At 51.8% G+C, this 15,867-nt stretch overlaps 2 gene segments (V, D, J or C); both read left to right on the top strand.

Moving 5' to 3' along the window:
* The window catches only part of LOC116759202, a 55,007-nt gene extending 40,770 nt beyond the window's left edge, over nucleotides 1-14,237 (top strand). Inside the window, 5 exon segments of the C gene segment in view lie at nucleotides 9,353-9,399; nucleotides 12,222-12,608; nucleotides 13,311-13,328; nucleotides 13,500-13,606; nucleotides 13,930-14,237. Coding sequence covers nucleotides 9,353-9,399; nucleotides 12,222-12,608; nucleotides 13,311-13,328; nucleotides 13,500-13,606; nucleotides 13,930-13,950 — 580 coding nt within the window.
* The window catches only part of LOC116759201, a 204,509-nt gene that overhangs the window by 182,002 nt on the left and 6,640 nt on the right, over nucleotides 1-15,867 (top strand).

Raw genomic sequence — 15,867 nt, 5'->3', positions numbered from 1 at the left:
AGCACCAGAATCACGTGGGAATTCAGGAGAAATGCACATTGTTAGGCCCGACCCCTGACCTACTAAGTCAGAAATTCTGAGATGGAGCCCAGCAGCTTGCTTTTAACAAGACTTCCGAGTCATCCTGAGGGATGCCAGAGCTTGGGAACCAGTGTGGTAGAGAGACCCCTAGACCAGTACTGTCTGTGAAAACAACAGTCACGGACGTCTCTACTAACTATATGTAGGCACCGTGACAAAGCTTTACGTGTGTTATTTATGTCTTTACATATTTATTTATTACTTTATGTGTATTCTTTATGTCTCACTATTTATCATCATCATTCCCACTTTACAGATAAGGAGACTGGAGTTTAAAAAGCTTCAGTAACTTGCCCAAGGTCCACAGATGTAAGTAGAGGGCGTGGGTGGGAGCCCCGCAGTCTGGCTACAGGAAATGACCTTGCCTGAGGAGCGGGGCCTCAGCGCCTCAGGTACAGTGCCCAGCGGAGCCCCCGGAACTTAAGTGAGGAAGCCTGGTCAGCTAGTCCCAGCCCTGTCTCCTCACATCCCGCACCCTTTGGCCTCTTCAGATTTCAGTTTCATCTGGGGAAATTAGGAGACAAAGTTTGGGTTCAAATGGGTCAATTAACGTACTTGAAAGTTTTCAAAAATGACACATAGGTGTTATTTGCGTATCTCCTCCCTACATCCCAACACACAGCTTGAGAAAGGCACACAGGTAACTAACCAGCTTTCCCTCGGATCCCCTGATCACTACCCACATTCTTCTCGCCCCCTCAGGTGGCCAAGCTGACAGTGCCGCCGCTTAAGTCTAACAAAAAATAAGGAAAGGCTGCCCCCTGCTGCCCAAATGGTGAATGACCTCACTCGGCACCTGCCTGACAGGTCTAAATTCCTTTCACCCCACCCCACCCCCCAAATAAAAGCTTCGCGGGCACTTGGGCTACTAACAGTGTGTGACACAGTGGCAAAGATCTGGGACAAACCCCATCAGGATAAAAAGTAGTTGTGAAACCAAGACAGGGTGGTATTCTTTGTAAGTCCAAATCGGGATGAGAGTCCCCAGCTAGATGGTCAAAAGGAAACTCTTACTTAGGGAGTAAATTCGTGACAGGCAAAAAGGGTTAATAAGGAAAATACTATATGGAACTAGATCAAAGTAAATCAGTACATTGATGAAAGTTCCTCAATGTGGAAAGGGAACAAGGAAGAGGCCTTGCCACCTTCCGACTGATAAAAGCAATTGATGACCTTTTATTGGGCTACTGTGAGACCTGTCACTATTCCTGAGTTAAATAAACAGACTGTCTCCCCTTTTTCCCTAAATTCTAAGAGCCATGCCAGTTGCGGCCAGCTCTCGCACCACCAGACAGCGCTCTGCTGTGCTTCCAGCTGACAGCTGCCCTTCTCAAGGACAAGCAGTGGGTCCCAGGACTGGTGCAGAAGTGGAAACACCCAGGGTCACTTTGTGCTTAATTGTTTATTTAAATGCAAATTAATAAACCTAGAGATTTTGAGCTCAAAGTATCCTGGGGACTACTCAGAAATATGTATTTTTCACGAGCCTCTTCGGTGATTAGAGACTCACTGAGCAAATTCAAGACAGTACAACAGCTTCTTGTATACACTGGTCTTCTTTGGAAAAAACGAGTTTGTAAATAAAACAAGTATCTTTTTTCTCTAGTGGCAGATTTTAAAATATCGCTTAAAGCAGTATTTTGCTGTTGTTTTTCTTTTTAAATTTTATTAAGTTTTACTTTAAAAGAAAATAGATAACAGCTATGTTATCTATTTAAAATAAAATAGCTATGTATGGCTCAAAAATCAACACAATGAAGCTGACACTGAGAAATGTTAATTTTCCTTATACTCTGTGTCCTCCACCCATTCCTTTTTTTTTTCTTAACGTCTTCATTGGAGTATAATTGCTTTACGATGGTGTGTTAGTTTCTGCTTTATAACAAAGTGAATTAGCTATCCACTCATTCTTAACAGGTAATCATTTTATCCATCACTTTTGTATCCTTCCATTGTTTCTTCACGCAGCATCAAACAGAAGTGTAATTCGTATTTTAATAATAAGTATTATTCTTACTTTGTTAGACAAAGGCAGCATACAGGAGCCTTATTCTACAGCTTGTTTTTATCCAGTTAACATTATATCTTAGAAAGCTTTCCACAGCAGTATGAAACATTTTCATTCTTTTTTAGCATTGAATAATATTCTGTGTGAATGTTTCACAATTTATTTACCCAATCCCTTACTAATGGGCACTTGAATTTTTTCCCAATCTCTCTGCTATTCCAAATAATGCAAATACTTTACACACTTTTTTTTTATTTGTATGCAAGAGTAATTACAGGATAAACTGTCAAAGGTGGGATTTCTAGGTGAAAAGGTAAGCACATTTGTAATTTTTATAGATATTTCCAAATTGCTCCCATGAAGAGTCGTATTATTTTGCACCCACGGGCAATCAATGTGTAAAAGTGCATATTTCACCGGAAACCAGCCAGTAGAATGGTCTTCCATAATTCAATTGTCAATCATATTGGTGAAAAGTGACATTTCAATGCAGTTTTACTTTGTATTTATCATTGCAAGTTTTCTTTTTCCTATGGTTAAGCACCATTTGGATCTTTTTTTTTCGGAACCTCTGTTCTTTGCCATTTTTATTGGGCTCTGGGGTATTTTCTAATTGATTTCTAGGAGTTCATCGTCACGGGGAGATCAGCCCTCATGACGAGAATCACTAGTGCTTTCCCCATACTGTCATTTATCTTTAGATTCTGCGTCTATTTCCCCCTGTAAGCGTGTTATCATTATGTGATCGAGTGTCTTTTTTTCTTCTAGATGTTGTCATAGTTTAAAAGGCAGCGAAAGGAAGCGCCATCTAGTGAAATGAGATGCAGATCACTCAGCTGGAGGTTCAATTTCAAGGTCATCTCGTGCAGGGAGAATAAAATATCTACCAAAAACTTAAAATGTTTCTGCCCTTCAGGGAAAAGAGGGAGAAGACCTTGACCGTCATCACTTGGCCGTGTGATTGTATTTGAACGTCCCTCGGGCCGTATTCATTCAGTTCTCCACACCTGGTTCCCCCAGTGCCCTCCACTGAACTCGAATGTCTAAAGTCCACAGTGAGAAGTGCAGCCGCTGATGACACATGTGGTCCCCCCTCACCTCACACTGTTTAGAAATACAGCTCTCAGCCAGCACTTTATCTACCCCTGGGAAAGCCCTTCCTCTATGTAGCTTGTGGCCAATTCTCCTTCAGACCACCCTGGAGGTTCAGAATTGGGCCAACGGGGCAGAGTCTGGGTACCGAGTGCTGAAAGGTGTGACCTCCGGTGTGGCCAGCATCGGAGCAGTCCCGAGATAGAAAGGGGCTGCTACTATGACGCCCGCTTGCAGAGGGGCAGATACCAGGGAAAGCAGCCCCTGATGCAAAGACACACGGCTCTGAGGCGCTAAGAAGGTCCTGAAGAAAGGGCATGGGCACGAGGAGGGAGCCCCCTGGCCGGGTCCGTCCTCCCCACCACTTGCACCTGGGGTGGTGATGTCACCGCCTCGCCCTCCAGTGCCCTCACAGGGGCAGCTGCTCTGGTGGTTTCTCCCAGACTCCAACTTGGAGGGGCAGACGCATGGGAGGAGCCGTTTTTGTATAAAGCTGTAACGTTGTGAGGACTGGGGGCCCACGGTGATTCAACCCTACGGGAATCCTTTACAAAAACCTTTCTGCGTGTCCCAATTCCCACCGTCCTTCCATTCTTCTCCCGGGTCACAGGCCCAAGGGTGGTTTGGGTCAGAATGTCTCCACCTTGCCCCTGTCCACCTGTCAAGCCCAGGCCATGGAGAAGGACAGGCCTGGATCAGAGCTGAAGCTTGCAGGCAGAAAGGCCAGACATAAGAAGATGCTTCTGTGGCCTCATGGGTGAAGACCTTAGAGAGACCCCTTTATCCCACCCTCCCCCTCCCCCCACCCAAGGACAAGGTCAATGGGAAGGTACATGGGAGGTGACCGTTCTACGAAGGAAGAAGCCAGCACTACCCAGCCCTCCGGGGACAGTCACGGGTTTCTGGGACCCTGCCCTCCTCGCCAGGCCCACATCCTTCTGATGGACCCTCAGGAAGAATCAAAAAACAGGGCACAGGGCTCTCTGGATGGACTCTGCCCATGCTCCGTGGCCCCAAGAGTCAAAAGTCGAAAACATTCTTCTGTACAATATCTGTAGAGCACAGGAGGGGGTTCCTAGTCCCAGAGTCCACCAGGCACCAACCAAAACCCCCTCCTCTCTGCACTCCTCGCATTTGTTTTCCTCCTTACTCCGCGTCACTGTGCAAACACTGAAGTCTTCTTCGGAGAAGGCACCAGGCTCACGGTCGTAGGTAAGACATAATCCAGGCCTTTTCTGGCCCCTTGTAGGGGAAGGCGGGTCCCAAGAGTGCATTGTAAGGCGGCTGTATTCTGATGTGCTATGACTATACCTTCGGCCCAGGGACCAAGCTGACTGTTGTAGGTAAGGCCAGGGTGTCCAGGTGGGTACCACGAGTGAGCAGTCTCTCGGGGAATGTGGGAGGGAAGGGATGACCCAGCTCCTGGGTCTTGGGGCCCTGGAAAGTTCTGGAATGGTATGCAGAGTGTTTGAAGGGGGCTGGTGGCTCTGTGAGGGAAGGGAGCCATGAACACCCTAACCTCTCCCAGAATCCCAGCAGACAAGGAGAGGTTTTGAAGTGAATCTGGGAGGCTGTGCTTTGGAGATACCTACTATTTTGGGGAAGGAAGCCGGATCACTGTCGTAGGTAAGCTAGTCAGGGCTGGAGGGCTGGGAACCTACAGGGAGGGGCAGGGTCCAGGTGGAGCCTCCGATAGGGGTGCCTAGGTTAAAGCGTGTTTTTAGCAGAAAAATCTGAATTCTCGTCTTGATGAATTCTTATCTTGATGAGATGGACAACCTCCATCTCCAATAGTTTCATAGGCTCGCTGTGCCAAGCCTGGGTCTCCCTACCGAGAGGCAAGTAGTCTCAGCTGGAAAGGGGTCTCCGTGGCCATCTTCCGTCTCCTTGGAGGGTGCCCATCATGGCCACGGTAGATGGGAGGGCATCTGGCCTTGGATCCGTCAGTCCTGCCGTTTCTCTCCCTCGCGTAGAAAGGAGATGGACACAGGAGAGGGGGGTGAGAAGTCTCACAGGGGGCCAAACTGGTCCTCTGACCGCAGCTTTTCGGGTTGTACAGTTGTCACCAGCTCCACCTCCGGGGGTTAAAATTCCACCAAGGAAGGGAACAGGAGGGCTGCAGGTGGACCGGCGGAGGGGTGGGGAAAGAATGGGAGGCGCAGGCACAGTTTCCCTACCGGGCTTTCGTGTTCTGTGACTAATGAAAGCCTGTATTTTGGCAGTGGAACGAAGCTTTCTGGGCTGGGTAAGTAAAGGTCTTCCCTGGGAATGATATATTGTAAGGCTGGAGTTCTAGAAGTTCCCTTTAGAGAAGGCAGGGACTGAGAACACAGCAGAGAAAAGGCGGAGAGTGTGGGTGAGTGGAGAAGGTGCTAGGACCCCCAGAAGTTCTGGGGAGAAGCTCGTTTCTGGAAAGAAGGGCCCCATACCGGCTGCTCTGGGGTTTGCCACGCCCGTGTTATACTGTGGAGCAACCGGGCGCGGCACTTTGGAGGTGGGACTTGACTCCCTATCCTGGGTAAGGCGCAAGAGCCGGGAGACGGGGCCACTGTCCCTTGGACCCGGAGTGTCTACCTCTCCATTCAGCCCCGGTGGGAGAGGGTTGAGTAAACCCTGGTCCCTGTGGGGCTTCCGGGGAGCTGGAAGATGAGGCTTGTTTGATTCCTGTTTGTCCTCTAAGTCTTCAGCCCATCAACTGCTTCCTTACTCTTCTGTCGGTGGTCCATTCCTCCTTCTTCTGTGCGTGGATCGGCCCCTCCTAAGTCTCTTCCTCTTTCCCCTCTTTCCCCAGAGTGTGCTTAGGCCTTTCTCCTAGTGGGATCCCTTTGGTCCTGAGCCGTGAATCCAGGCAGGGAAAGGTGGCCATCTCTGCCCTCAAGGAGCTAAGACTAGCGCTCTGGGGGGTTTTCCTACAGCCTCCTGCAGTTGTGTTCCTATAATTCGCCCCTCCACTTTGGGACCGGGACCAGGCTCACCGTGACAGGTATCGGACAGGGAGGGAGGTGTAAGGAGGGGGTCAGAGCTGCCCTTTCCTTCCGGAGCATCTCCAGCTTGCTCCGCTGTGTGCGATGCAGCTCTTCGGCCGAGGGCTCAGAGGAGCTGTGCTTCTGTGCTTCGTCTCCTGGCTTTGTGTTTTCTCGTTCTCCTTCTCGTTGTTCTCCAAGACTCCCCTCCTCTCTCCCGATTTAGCGGTGTGCTGCTTTACTTTCCCCTTCTCATCTGATCTTCTCCATTTCCCCCCCTCCTTCTAACTCTGAGCCTGCACTGGTGACTCCGTTTTGGGGAACAGCTCCGTCTTCTATGTTAAAATCCACCCCCAACACCTCCCTCCAGTTCAGAGTGCTGTCCTCGCCTTGAGTCCTTCTCTGTCTCCAAGATCCATGTGTGTCTTCCTGAGGTGGTTTAAGGACTCAGGAGGCCATAGGGGAGCAGCTTGGTGAGACTGAGGGTGCTTGAGGGGGACTCCTGAGCCCTGAAGGCCGAGGTCCATGTCACGGCATCATGTGAGCTTGCAGGGGTGGCCCTGGGGAACACTGCGCTCGCTGGGGGTCAGAGGAGGTAGGTCTGAATAAACTGTTACAACTGGAAACTTACACCGTCTTAGCAACAGCCAGGGCGGAAAGAAGAGAAGCAGGCTGAGGCCCCGTGCTCTCAAACCTCAGGATCTGTGCTGAGATCAGCGAGTCAGAGGCCCATCGTGAAACACTAATGCACCATTACCACCCTCTGGAGGAAGCAGGCAGGTGGGAGAAGCAGGGCAAGGGTGAGATGGGCCTGGGCTGGAGCTATAGACATGGCCAGAGCAGCAGGCCACAGAGGTTCTACCAGATTGGTTGGCCAGGGCAGGCTTTGTCCTGCAGATGGGAGCGCGTGCTAGGGAGTGTCATGGAAATTGGAAAGTACAAATCACTGGGATTCAAAATGCCTGGGTTCTGGGGAAGGAGGGGCTCATGCAATTTGCAAAGTGACCTAAACTGTCTCAGGCCCTCTGAGATGTATAAAACAGAGATGACAATGGTAGTCTCTTGGGGTCCTGAAACTGTAAGGGACTAAATCACGTGAAAATCCTTTGTAAAGGATTTACCCTCTTGTAGCCATCCTTTTCATTCTTGTGTCACAGAGTATGCCTTTTTCCAAACCCGTGTCTCAATTTTGCCATTAGAAACATTTCCCAAATTTGGATAAAGTGGAGGCGTCTGGGTTTGCCATACTTCTGCTCCACAAACTCATTCCTAGAACAGAGCCAAACAGAGGGCACAGTACATTCTGGCAACAAGGAGGGTGCTTGAAAGGTAGACGTGTTTTTTTCCCATTCCTCCATGTCTTCACGTGAGGGCCTGCCTTCCAACAATTCCAGAGATTCTCTCCCTTCTGTCAGGCATGTCAAAGGGCCTGGGACTTTATAATATGAACCCTCTGACGAACTGGTCCTCGGACTTTGGGATTTGTTCGTTTCCAAGCTTTTGCTGCTTTTATGAATATAAAACGTGGCTGGAGCTAGGATTCAAAAGCGGGGAGAGAGGTTTGCTGGGCACTGGAAATAAGAAAGGGTTCAACCATCCTCGACACCCGGAGCGCCCTGGGGTAGCAGTCGGTATGGAACATCAGATAGGATAATAGCCAGAGGCACGGGGGCTCCACAAAGCAGGTTACATGAAAATCAAAACAAAAGGTGAGTTGGGTAGAGTATAGAGAAAAGAATATGTCAGATGCAACGGGAAAAGTATCTCTTCTGGGGAAGAATGTCTAATTCTAATTAATAGGTGCTGTCACTCAAACAGATAAGCGCATACACCCTGCAAAAAACAGGAAAACGATCATCGGAAAAAGTCAGTTTAGTTCTCAGAATCATGCTGCTGGTAGGAATCCTCTACCTCAAAATCCAGGCTTATTTCAACTCTACTGTAATCGCTTCTAAGTCTGAAAAGTTAGTCATGCACCGAAGAGGGATTTAAGCTAGGAAGAAAATAGATATTCGATGGCTAATCCTCCAGGGCCCCAAGTACAGGGCTTTTCAAACACAGCCAAGAAAATCAGGGTATAATGCCACCTTAGGGACTCTTGGGAGGCAGTCAGTAGTGAGTGCCCATTGAGGGGAGAGAGAAGGGGCAAGGATGAGGGAGACTTAACAGCAGGGAATGCGGATGGTGACGCCCAAGCGAATCACCCCTGCCCCTCCCTGCTCCACACTCAGCTTCCAGGAAAGTGGAGAATCAAGCCACAAAGTGGAGTCATGATTCTGTGCTTTTCACAAAACTTGCCCTTTGACAAAGTACTTGCAGGTGTGTGATTTGTCAAGCACTCACAACAACGCTGTGGGGAAGATATTACCCCATTTTTCAGCTGCAGAAATGACGGCCAGCGAGGTTGCAGGTCACAGAAGTAGTAAGAGGCAGGGTCTAGCCTGGAACGCTTCCCAATCCAGCAAAATCTCCATCACAAATACCCCTTCCAATTTCACAACCACTGTAAATCCCCAAGCTGATTCTCTGCAAATTGGGGTGACCTCATGCAGCGTCCAGATTACCTTGTCCAGAGAGAAGCCAGGGAGAAGGAGGGTGGCCCCAGTCTGTGCCAGGGGAGGAGGGGAAGAAGGAGGAATTCTTGGTAGCCTCTTCCCACTGTGCTCCTACAATGAGCTGCACTTCGGGCCAGGGACCAGGCTCACTGTGCTAAGTAAGGAGGTTGCTCCAGGGAGGAGGGAGGATGGGCTGCCCAGGCTGGATAACCCCTTGAACCCTAGCTTTGGGGGTGTGGGCGCTGGACCCTCCTAGGCTGCTGTCTGAGAAGGCAAAGTTTGCTCCTGGGTCCCAGGGCTGTGTGGATACCACACAGCTGTATTCTGGGGATGGCTCCAAGCTGACTGTGCTGGGTAAGGAGGGCAGCTGGGGTCCCTGAGCGCTCGCTCGGGCGGGCTGCTGCCCATCTCCATTTGGGGCTGTGCTTGGGGTCGGTGGGGACTTGGGCTGAGTCCGGGACATCAGGAGAGGGCAGCGGCAGTTTTTGTCCTGGGCCTCAGGGCTGTGAGCCAAAACACTCAGTACTTCGGCGGGGGCACCCGGCTGACTGTGCTAGGTGAGCGGGGTGCCCTGGGGCGTTAGCGGAGCGGGGCGTTCAGGACGCCAGCAGGGCCGCGGGACCCCTTTTTGTGCTGAGCCCTGAAGCTGTGAGCGCTGACACTCAGTACTTCGGGCCGGGCACGCGGCTCCTGGTGCTAGGTGAGCGGGGACGCTGCCGCCGGGGACGCGGCGGGATGCGCGGCGGGTTTTTGCGCGGCGCTGGGGGGCAGTGACTCAGCCCCGGTACTTCGGGCCCGGCACGCGGCTCCTGGCGCTAGGTGAGCGCGGGCGGCGCGCCTCGGTTTGGGTGGGGAGCCCCGGGGTTGTGCTTTACAGGCGCCGCCAGCCCTTCGGGGCCGGCAGCCGGCTGACCGTGGTGGGTGAGTGTCCGCGGGCCCGGCAGCGGCGGCGGGGCGGGTTGGAAGGTCGGACCCGGGCACCTGGTCCCCTCCCTGCGCTGGAGCCGGGCGCTGGGACCCGGAGGGCGAGTGGCTGGGCGCTGAGGGGTTTGCGTGCTGGACTGGGACTCTGTGCTCCTATGAGCGGTATTTCGGCCCAGGCACCAGGCTCACGGTCACAGGTGAGATTTGGCTGTGTCTGCCTGCCTTCCTTTCGCAGCCCATCGTGTCCCTGGAGATGGGTGGGGAGGGCTGCAGCTGGGCTGTGTTGCCAGTTGTCCGTCTGTGGGGTCAGCTCTGCAAGGGATGAGGGGCCTGGGATGGGGTACTCCTGGTCCAGGAACAGAGACAGAGGGCAAGGGTTGGGGAGGGGCTTTGGTCTCTTTGTTTCTGAGATATTTAGGGACAGGGTGAGCATTGGAGAAAGAGGATTTATTGGGACTCTGAGAGCTGCTGGATTGGAGAAAAAGACCATGGAGGGCAATCTGGGAAGGGCAGGAGGGGGTGTAGCTGATGCAAAGGGGAGAATGAGCCCGAGGGGCAGGAACAAGCAGGGGTGAGCACAGGACGTGGCCCCCTGCACAGCCGGCTCCTGGGAGGTGCAGATGGAGGCTTCCACTGAGCAGAGGAGAAAAAGGATGACAGACAAGAGTGTGGAACAGAGAGGTGAGAGAGATAAACCCCAGGCATGAGGGAGAGAATCAGGGTCAGCGGGGTTTGTTGATTTACCGTTTAGAAGTTTGGATTTGAAATTAGCTTTAAAACCTCTTCCTCTCTTCCTAAGCCCCAGACCCCTGAGGGCCAGGCCTTGTATACAGCACATGGGGGCTAGATGGGAACCTGGGCCACTGGGTGGATTTACTCACCAAACGTACCCCCCTCATCCCCTAGCGGGAAATCTCCCTCCTCACACCATGTCTTCTAGGTTAAACAGCCAGGTGGGGCAGGACATACATTAAAATGCAGGTATTTTGCTTGTGAGCTGAGGAACATTCCCTGGAGGATCTTAGGCTCTTTGTGCTGGAAAAGGACCTTCAAGGTCACCTGCTGTGGGGAGTATTGAGCTTCCAGAGGGGGAGAAACCCTCAATACTAGTATATTTACCTGGATGATTTGACAACAGCAAGGGTGTTTGCAGTTAGGCTAATTAAGATGGAGCCAATGGGGATCAGCTGAAGTGTTTGTTCCCAGAGGAAAGCTGGGTTTCTGTAATCAGCCAGGGTGGAGAAAAGCAGGAGACCTCAGAACCAGGTAAATCTGGGTCCCAAGCCCTGGCCCTTTAATGATCCAGAACCTCGGAAAAGTGAATCTGTGTGCACAGGTCACACACCCAGGAAGCCAGCCCTCTAGTCAGGTCACATCCAGGGAAATGTGAAGAGTCGGTTAGAAGAACATTTTCTCCATCTTCCAGCCTAAACTAGATCTCTTTAGAGTGAGATGTCTTCCTTTTAACAGAATTGCTCAGAAACAAACAAAACAATCGACAAAAAGCAAAGAGCAGAATAACATGATGTAGGAGGGCCGAGAAGCAATGAGCCAGCCAAATGGGAAGGCCGCAGGGGCATTAACTGGACCGCCTTCACCTGGAGCCCTGGAGGACGCCACACACCAGGGGCTTATTTGTAGCAAGACAGCTGAGAGCAGAAGTTGCTCTGATGATCTCACATGCCTATTTAGGAAGCTTGCTGGTAGGGTAGAGTAGAATACGTGGAACCAAAGGGACAAAATAGGCTGAAGATGCCTGCGTTTGAAACATAGGGAGATGGCTATCTGCCTGGGCTGAGGAAACTCAGGGGTACCTGGAGGCAGAGGAATGGCTAGGATGACCCGCTGAAGCAGCAGAAAGAAAGAAAACCTCCCGTTCTCATGAGCACACCCTAATACAAAAGGCTGTCCTCACGTGGTGCCCCCAAACATGCCATCTGTATACTGTCATCTGAAGAAAAACCCCCAACCCCCAAATGACCCCCTTAGCCCCAAATCCCCTTTACTCCTCGACCCCTGAGACTCACATACAAGTAACCCAGCTGAGGGCAGGGGCTTTCCGAATCCTTATGTCATTTCATCTCCACCCCCGCGCTGGACAGTCGGTGTTGGGATTCTCCCTTCACAGGCAGGAAAAATGATGCAGAGGCAATGAGAGACTGTCTAAAGTCACGTTGGTGGGCAGAGTCAGTTCCAAGCTTTGAATTCCGTTCTTCTGCCTCCAATCCACTGCTCTATGTAAATAACTACTACATATTATGGGGAGAAAAAGACAGGTAAGCTTTTCTTGATGGATAAGAAATCAAATAAGGGGAAAGAAGAGACATTACTCAGAATGTCGGGCAGCGCCATTTGTAAGGCCACCTTAGGGGCTGGGGACACGGGAGACAGGTCTGTCGTAGGGTCAATACAAAGGCCAGGCAGGCCGAGGGAGCACAGTCACAGAGGAGCGGGTGGTGACCCCCAAACAAACAACCAGGACCTACGACCATGTAATTTCCTTTTACGATGAGCCCGTGGCCCCCTTCCCTGTGCCCCCAACTCACACGCGCAGGCGGCCCTCCGGGCACCCGTGCTCCCAACCCCTCTCCCTTCCAGACGACCTGAGCAAGGTGACCCCACCCAAGGTGGCTGTGTTCGAGCCGTCGGCAGCAGAGATCTCGCGGACCCAGAAGGCCACGCTCGTGTGCCTGGCCACGGGCTTCTACCCCGACCACGTGGAGCTGAGCTGGTGGGTGAACGGGAAGCAGGTCGAGACGGGGGTCAGCACGGACCCTCAGCCCCACAAGGAGGACCCCAGCCGCAATGACTCCAGCTACTGTCTGAGCAGCCGGCTGAGGGTCTCCGCCACCTTCTGGTACAACCCTCGCAACCTCTTCCGCTGCCAAGCCTGGTTCCACGGGGTCTCGGACGAGGACGAGTGGAAGCAGGACACGCCCAAACCCGTCACCCAGAACATCAGTGCCGAGGTCCGGGGCCGCGCAGGTGAGCCGCTCCGGGAGGGTTCGGCAAGGAGGGTGGCAGAGCAGACGGAGGGGGAGGTCCAGGGAGGAGAGCAGAGAGACTAGATGCAGAATAAAGGGGAGGGTGTGGGAAGCCCACCGTGAGGGAGGACAGGGCACCTCGGGCTACTTCCTCCCCCACATCCCAGATCGTCAGCCCAACTCAGCTGTGCTGAAAGGTCCCCCTCCCTACGCGCCCGCACAGCTCAGGGTCTGAGCAGTGGGTCCTCATCCCCTTCAGTGCTGCCATGTTCCGTGACCTTCGAGGATGCTGTGGCCCCATCGCCAAAACAGAAGGAAGGCGCTGCTAGGACTCTGACCAGAGGCTGCCCTGAGCCTGGGAGTCTGTGCTCACTACAAGTCTGCCTTAGGTTTTTGTTTTTCTTGGTTTTTTTGAAAGCAGCTCAAAATACCACACATTTGTTATTGTATAGTTTCGATGGGTCAGGAATGTGGGCATAACTTAGCTGGCTCGTCTTCTTCAGGAGGCTGCAATCAGGTGTCAGCCAAAGCTGGAGTCTTCTCTGAAGGCTCAACTCGGGAAGGATCCACTTCCAAGCTCACATGGTTGTTGGCAAGAGTTAGCACTTTGCCAGCTATTGGGCTGAGGAAGGCTGGCTTAGTTTTGAATCTGCTTTTGACGATGGACTCTCTCATCCATTTCCCTCCCCCTTTTTTCTTTCAGACTGTGGCCTCACCTCAGGTAAGTGGCCCGCTGCTCCTTTGTCTCCATCTCCCATGGTCTTTTCTCTGGAACCAGAGAATGCAAAACCCATGAACCCTGGTGGGGCATGGAAGGGTGGGTGGTGCGTGGGCAAGGAGACCAGAGATCCCTGCTCACAGGTACCTACCTGCTCTCCCTTCCTGCCAACAGCGTCCTACCAGCAAGGGATCCTGTCTGCCACCATCCTCTATGAGATCCTGCTGGGGAAGGCCACCCTCTATGCTGTGCTGGTCAGCGCCCTGGTGCTGATGGCCATGGTAAGGACGAGGGCAGGATGGGGCCGGCTGGTTGGAGGTGACACTTGAAACACAGCAGCTGACACCCAGGAACACAGAGACCCTGCCAGGGCCAGAATGGGCAGAGAGGAAGGTGGGGAGTCATCCACATGCCTCAGAAGACACTTATATCTGGGATCATTATGCAAGTACCATGCTGTGAAGGAGAAACTGCGGTCACCTGAATCCCCAATGGATGGATGTTGGAGGAACCCTGCTATTTGTCTTGTCAGTGGGAAACCCTACTTCCTCTCATTCCCAAGCACTGCTGGCTCCTGGTAATTCCCAAACTTTCTCTTCTTCAGGTCAAGAGAAAGGATTCCTGAAGCCAGCTTAGAGGTGGAGCCAGGAGCTTCCAGCATGTTATGGCCCTGATGTGAATTCTGCTTTTTCCATTCCTACCCAGTGCTTCAGAAGAGCTGCTCTCAACTCTCTTCGCATCCCAGTATCTACCCCTGTGTGCATGCACCCCAAACACTCATGACCAAAATCTCCCTAGCCCAAGGGGGACCCTTCGATTACTCTGAGGTTTTTTTCCCACCCCACTCAATCAGACCAAGCGGGCCTGAACAGATTCAACCAATAAAAATGGCCTGATCTGGCTTGAGTCTGCCTTGCGAGTGTCTAGATATCTCTTCCGTCCATCTCTGAAGTCCCATGTGACTCCAGCCAGGGTAGAAACAAGAGGTGCTCAAGAAAGTGCAGGCCCCTCAGGTAGGAGGGTCAAGGGACCCAGCCTGTGGCTGGTACTACTCCACACTGCCGGCAAAACTTAAGTACGTGTGAAAGGGTGTGATTGGTGAAGAGAGAGGCTTACTCTGGAACAACCTAGAAAAAGTTGTGATGCTGCCTATAGGAAATTTCTGTCCTACCTGGACAAAGGTGCTCTGAGGAAGAGCTGTGTCCACTTGCTGAGTGGTCATGTCCCCACGGCCGACAAAGCTGGGTGTCATGTACATCACCCACGCTGCTGTCCACTGTCCCCCTGAGGGCACTACGCAGCTTTCTCCATCACCAAGGAGTGATTCCAGGTGAGAAGAAGAGAAATTACTATCTATTCTCATTATCAGATGTACCTTCCAGTTTAAGTTACAAAGCTGGATATAAATTTCACTCTAGTGAATTAAATGTGTGTGAATATGGCCCTGATCAGTCCTGAGAGGATAGAAAATCAGTTTCCCTAAAACCAAGGATCAGCCCTGTTGGTATTTCTAGAAATCCTTCCAAAGCTTTTTACTGTCTTATTGTCACCATGGTGATGTAACCCGAAGTCCGCAGGATGGCATAAAAGACCCACCTTTGTCCTCCATCACTTTATCCACACTCACCCTCACTCCCGTCACCCTGAACCCCCGAGTCACTGGCTCTCAGGCCGCCTTGCACTCCTCTACCTGGAATGACACATATGTGTGCTCCCACTCACCCTTGCGGGTTCAATGGTGACGTCTTCCCCAGCAAGTAGCTTCCTCTGGAGGATCTTTGCCCCTTACTCCATGCAAATGGATGAAATTCTCCCTGTATTTTGCTATCACAGTACCCTGTGTGCATCTCCTTCCTGCCACTGACCACAGTTGATGGAAACTACCTCTTTCCTTGTCTGACGCCCCCACTAGAAGGTCAGCTCCTTGAGGACCTGGTTGTGTGGTATTACAGTATCCTTGCGATGTGGCATAGTACCTTGGTTCAGTGTACTAACCCAATAAATTCTCTTTAAAGGAATGAATGGATCAATGAGTTTGCCCAAAGTGACCCAATTCAGGAGCAGATACCACTCTAAGCGCTGCCTGGAACAGCCACCTGTACCCCCCGCACCGGTCTGCAGCACACAGCCTCCTCCCACTATTGCAACACTGCGTGCATTCTAACGTGGGTGTCTGCACATATACCAACACACATGCACAAACACGTATGTCTACATGTATGCATGAGCAGAGGCACCTACTCGTGAAGCACATATCATCGCAACATTTGCTAGTAACCTTCAAGAAAACAAAGATATCCAGGTCACAGTCCCCAAGAAGCTTCCCTGCTCATAAGGGGGATAATTCATGAATAGAAACAGTTAACGTACAAGGTGATGCTTGCAATGGCAAGGTGAGCTGTCTCCGAAAATGCAGGCAGAGGCCAGCACGAGGTTTCTGACGGGGACCGTCAGGGGAGAGTCTGAGAAGGTGGCAGTTCTTCAAAGGAAGAACTGGTCTCAGTCAGCCATGTGGGAGAGAGGTCATGGTAGTCGGATGTAT

Source organism: Phocoena sinus, chromosome 9, assembly GCF_008692025.1.
Source record: "Phocoena sinus isolate mPhoSin1 chromosome 9, mPhoSin1.pri, whole genome shotgun sequence".
Lineage (NCBI taxonomy): Eukaryota > Metazoa > Chordata > Mammalia > Artiodactyla > Phocoenidae > Phocoena > Phocoena sinus.
This window is presented reverse-complemented; position numbering and strand designations above follow the sequence as displayed.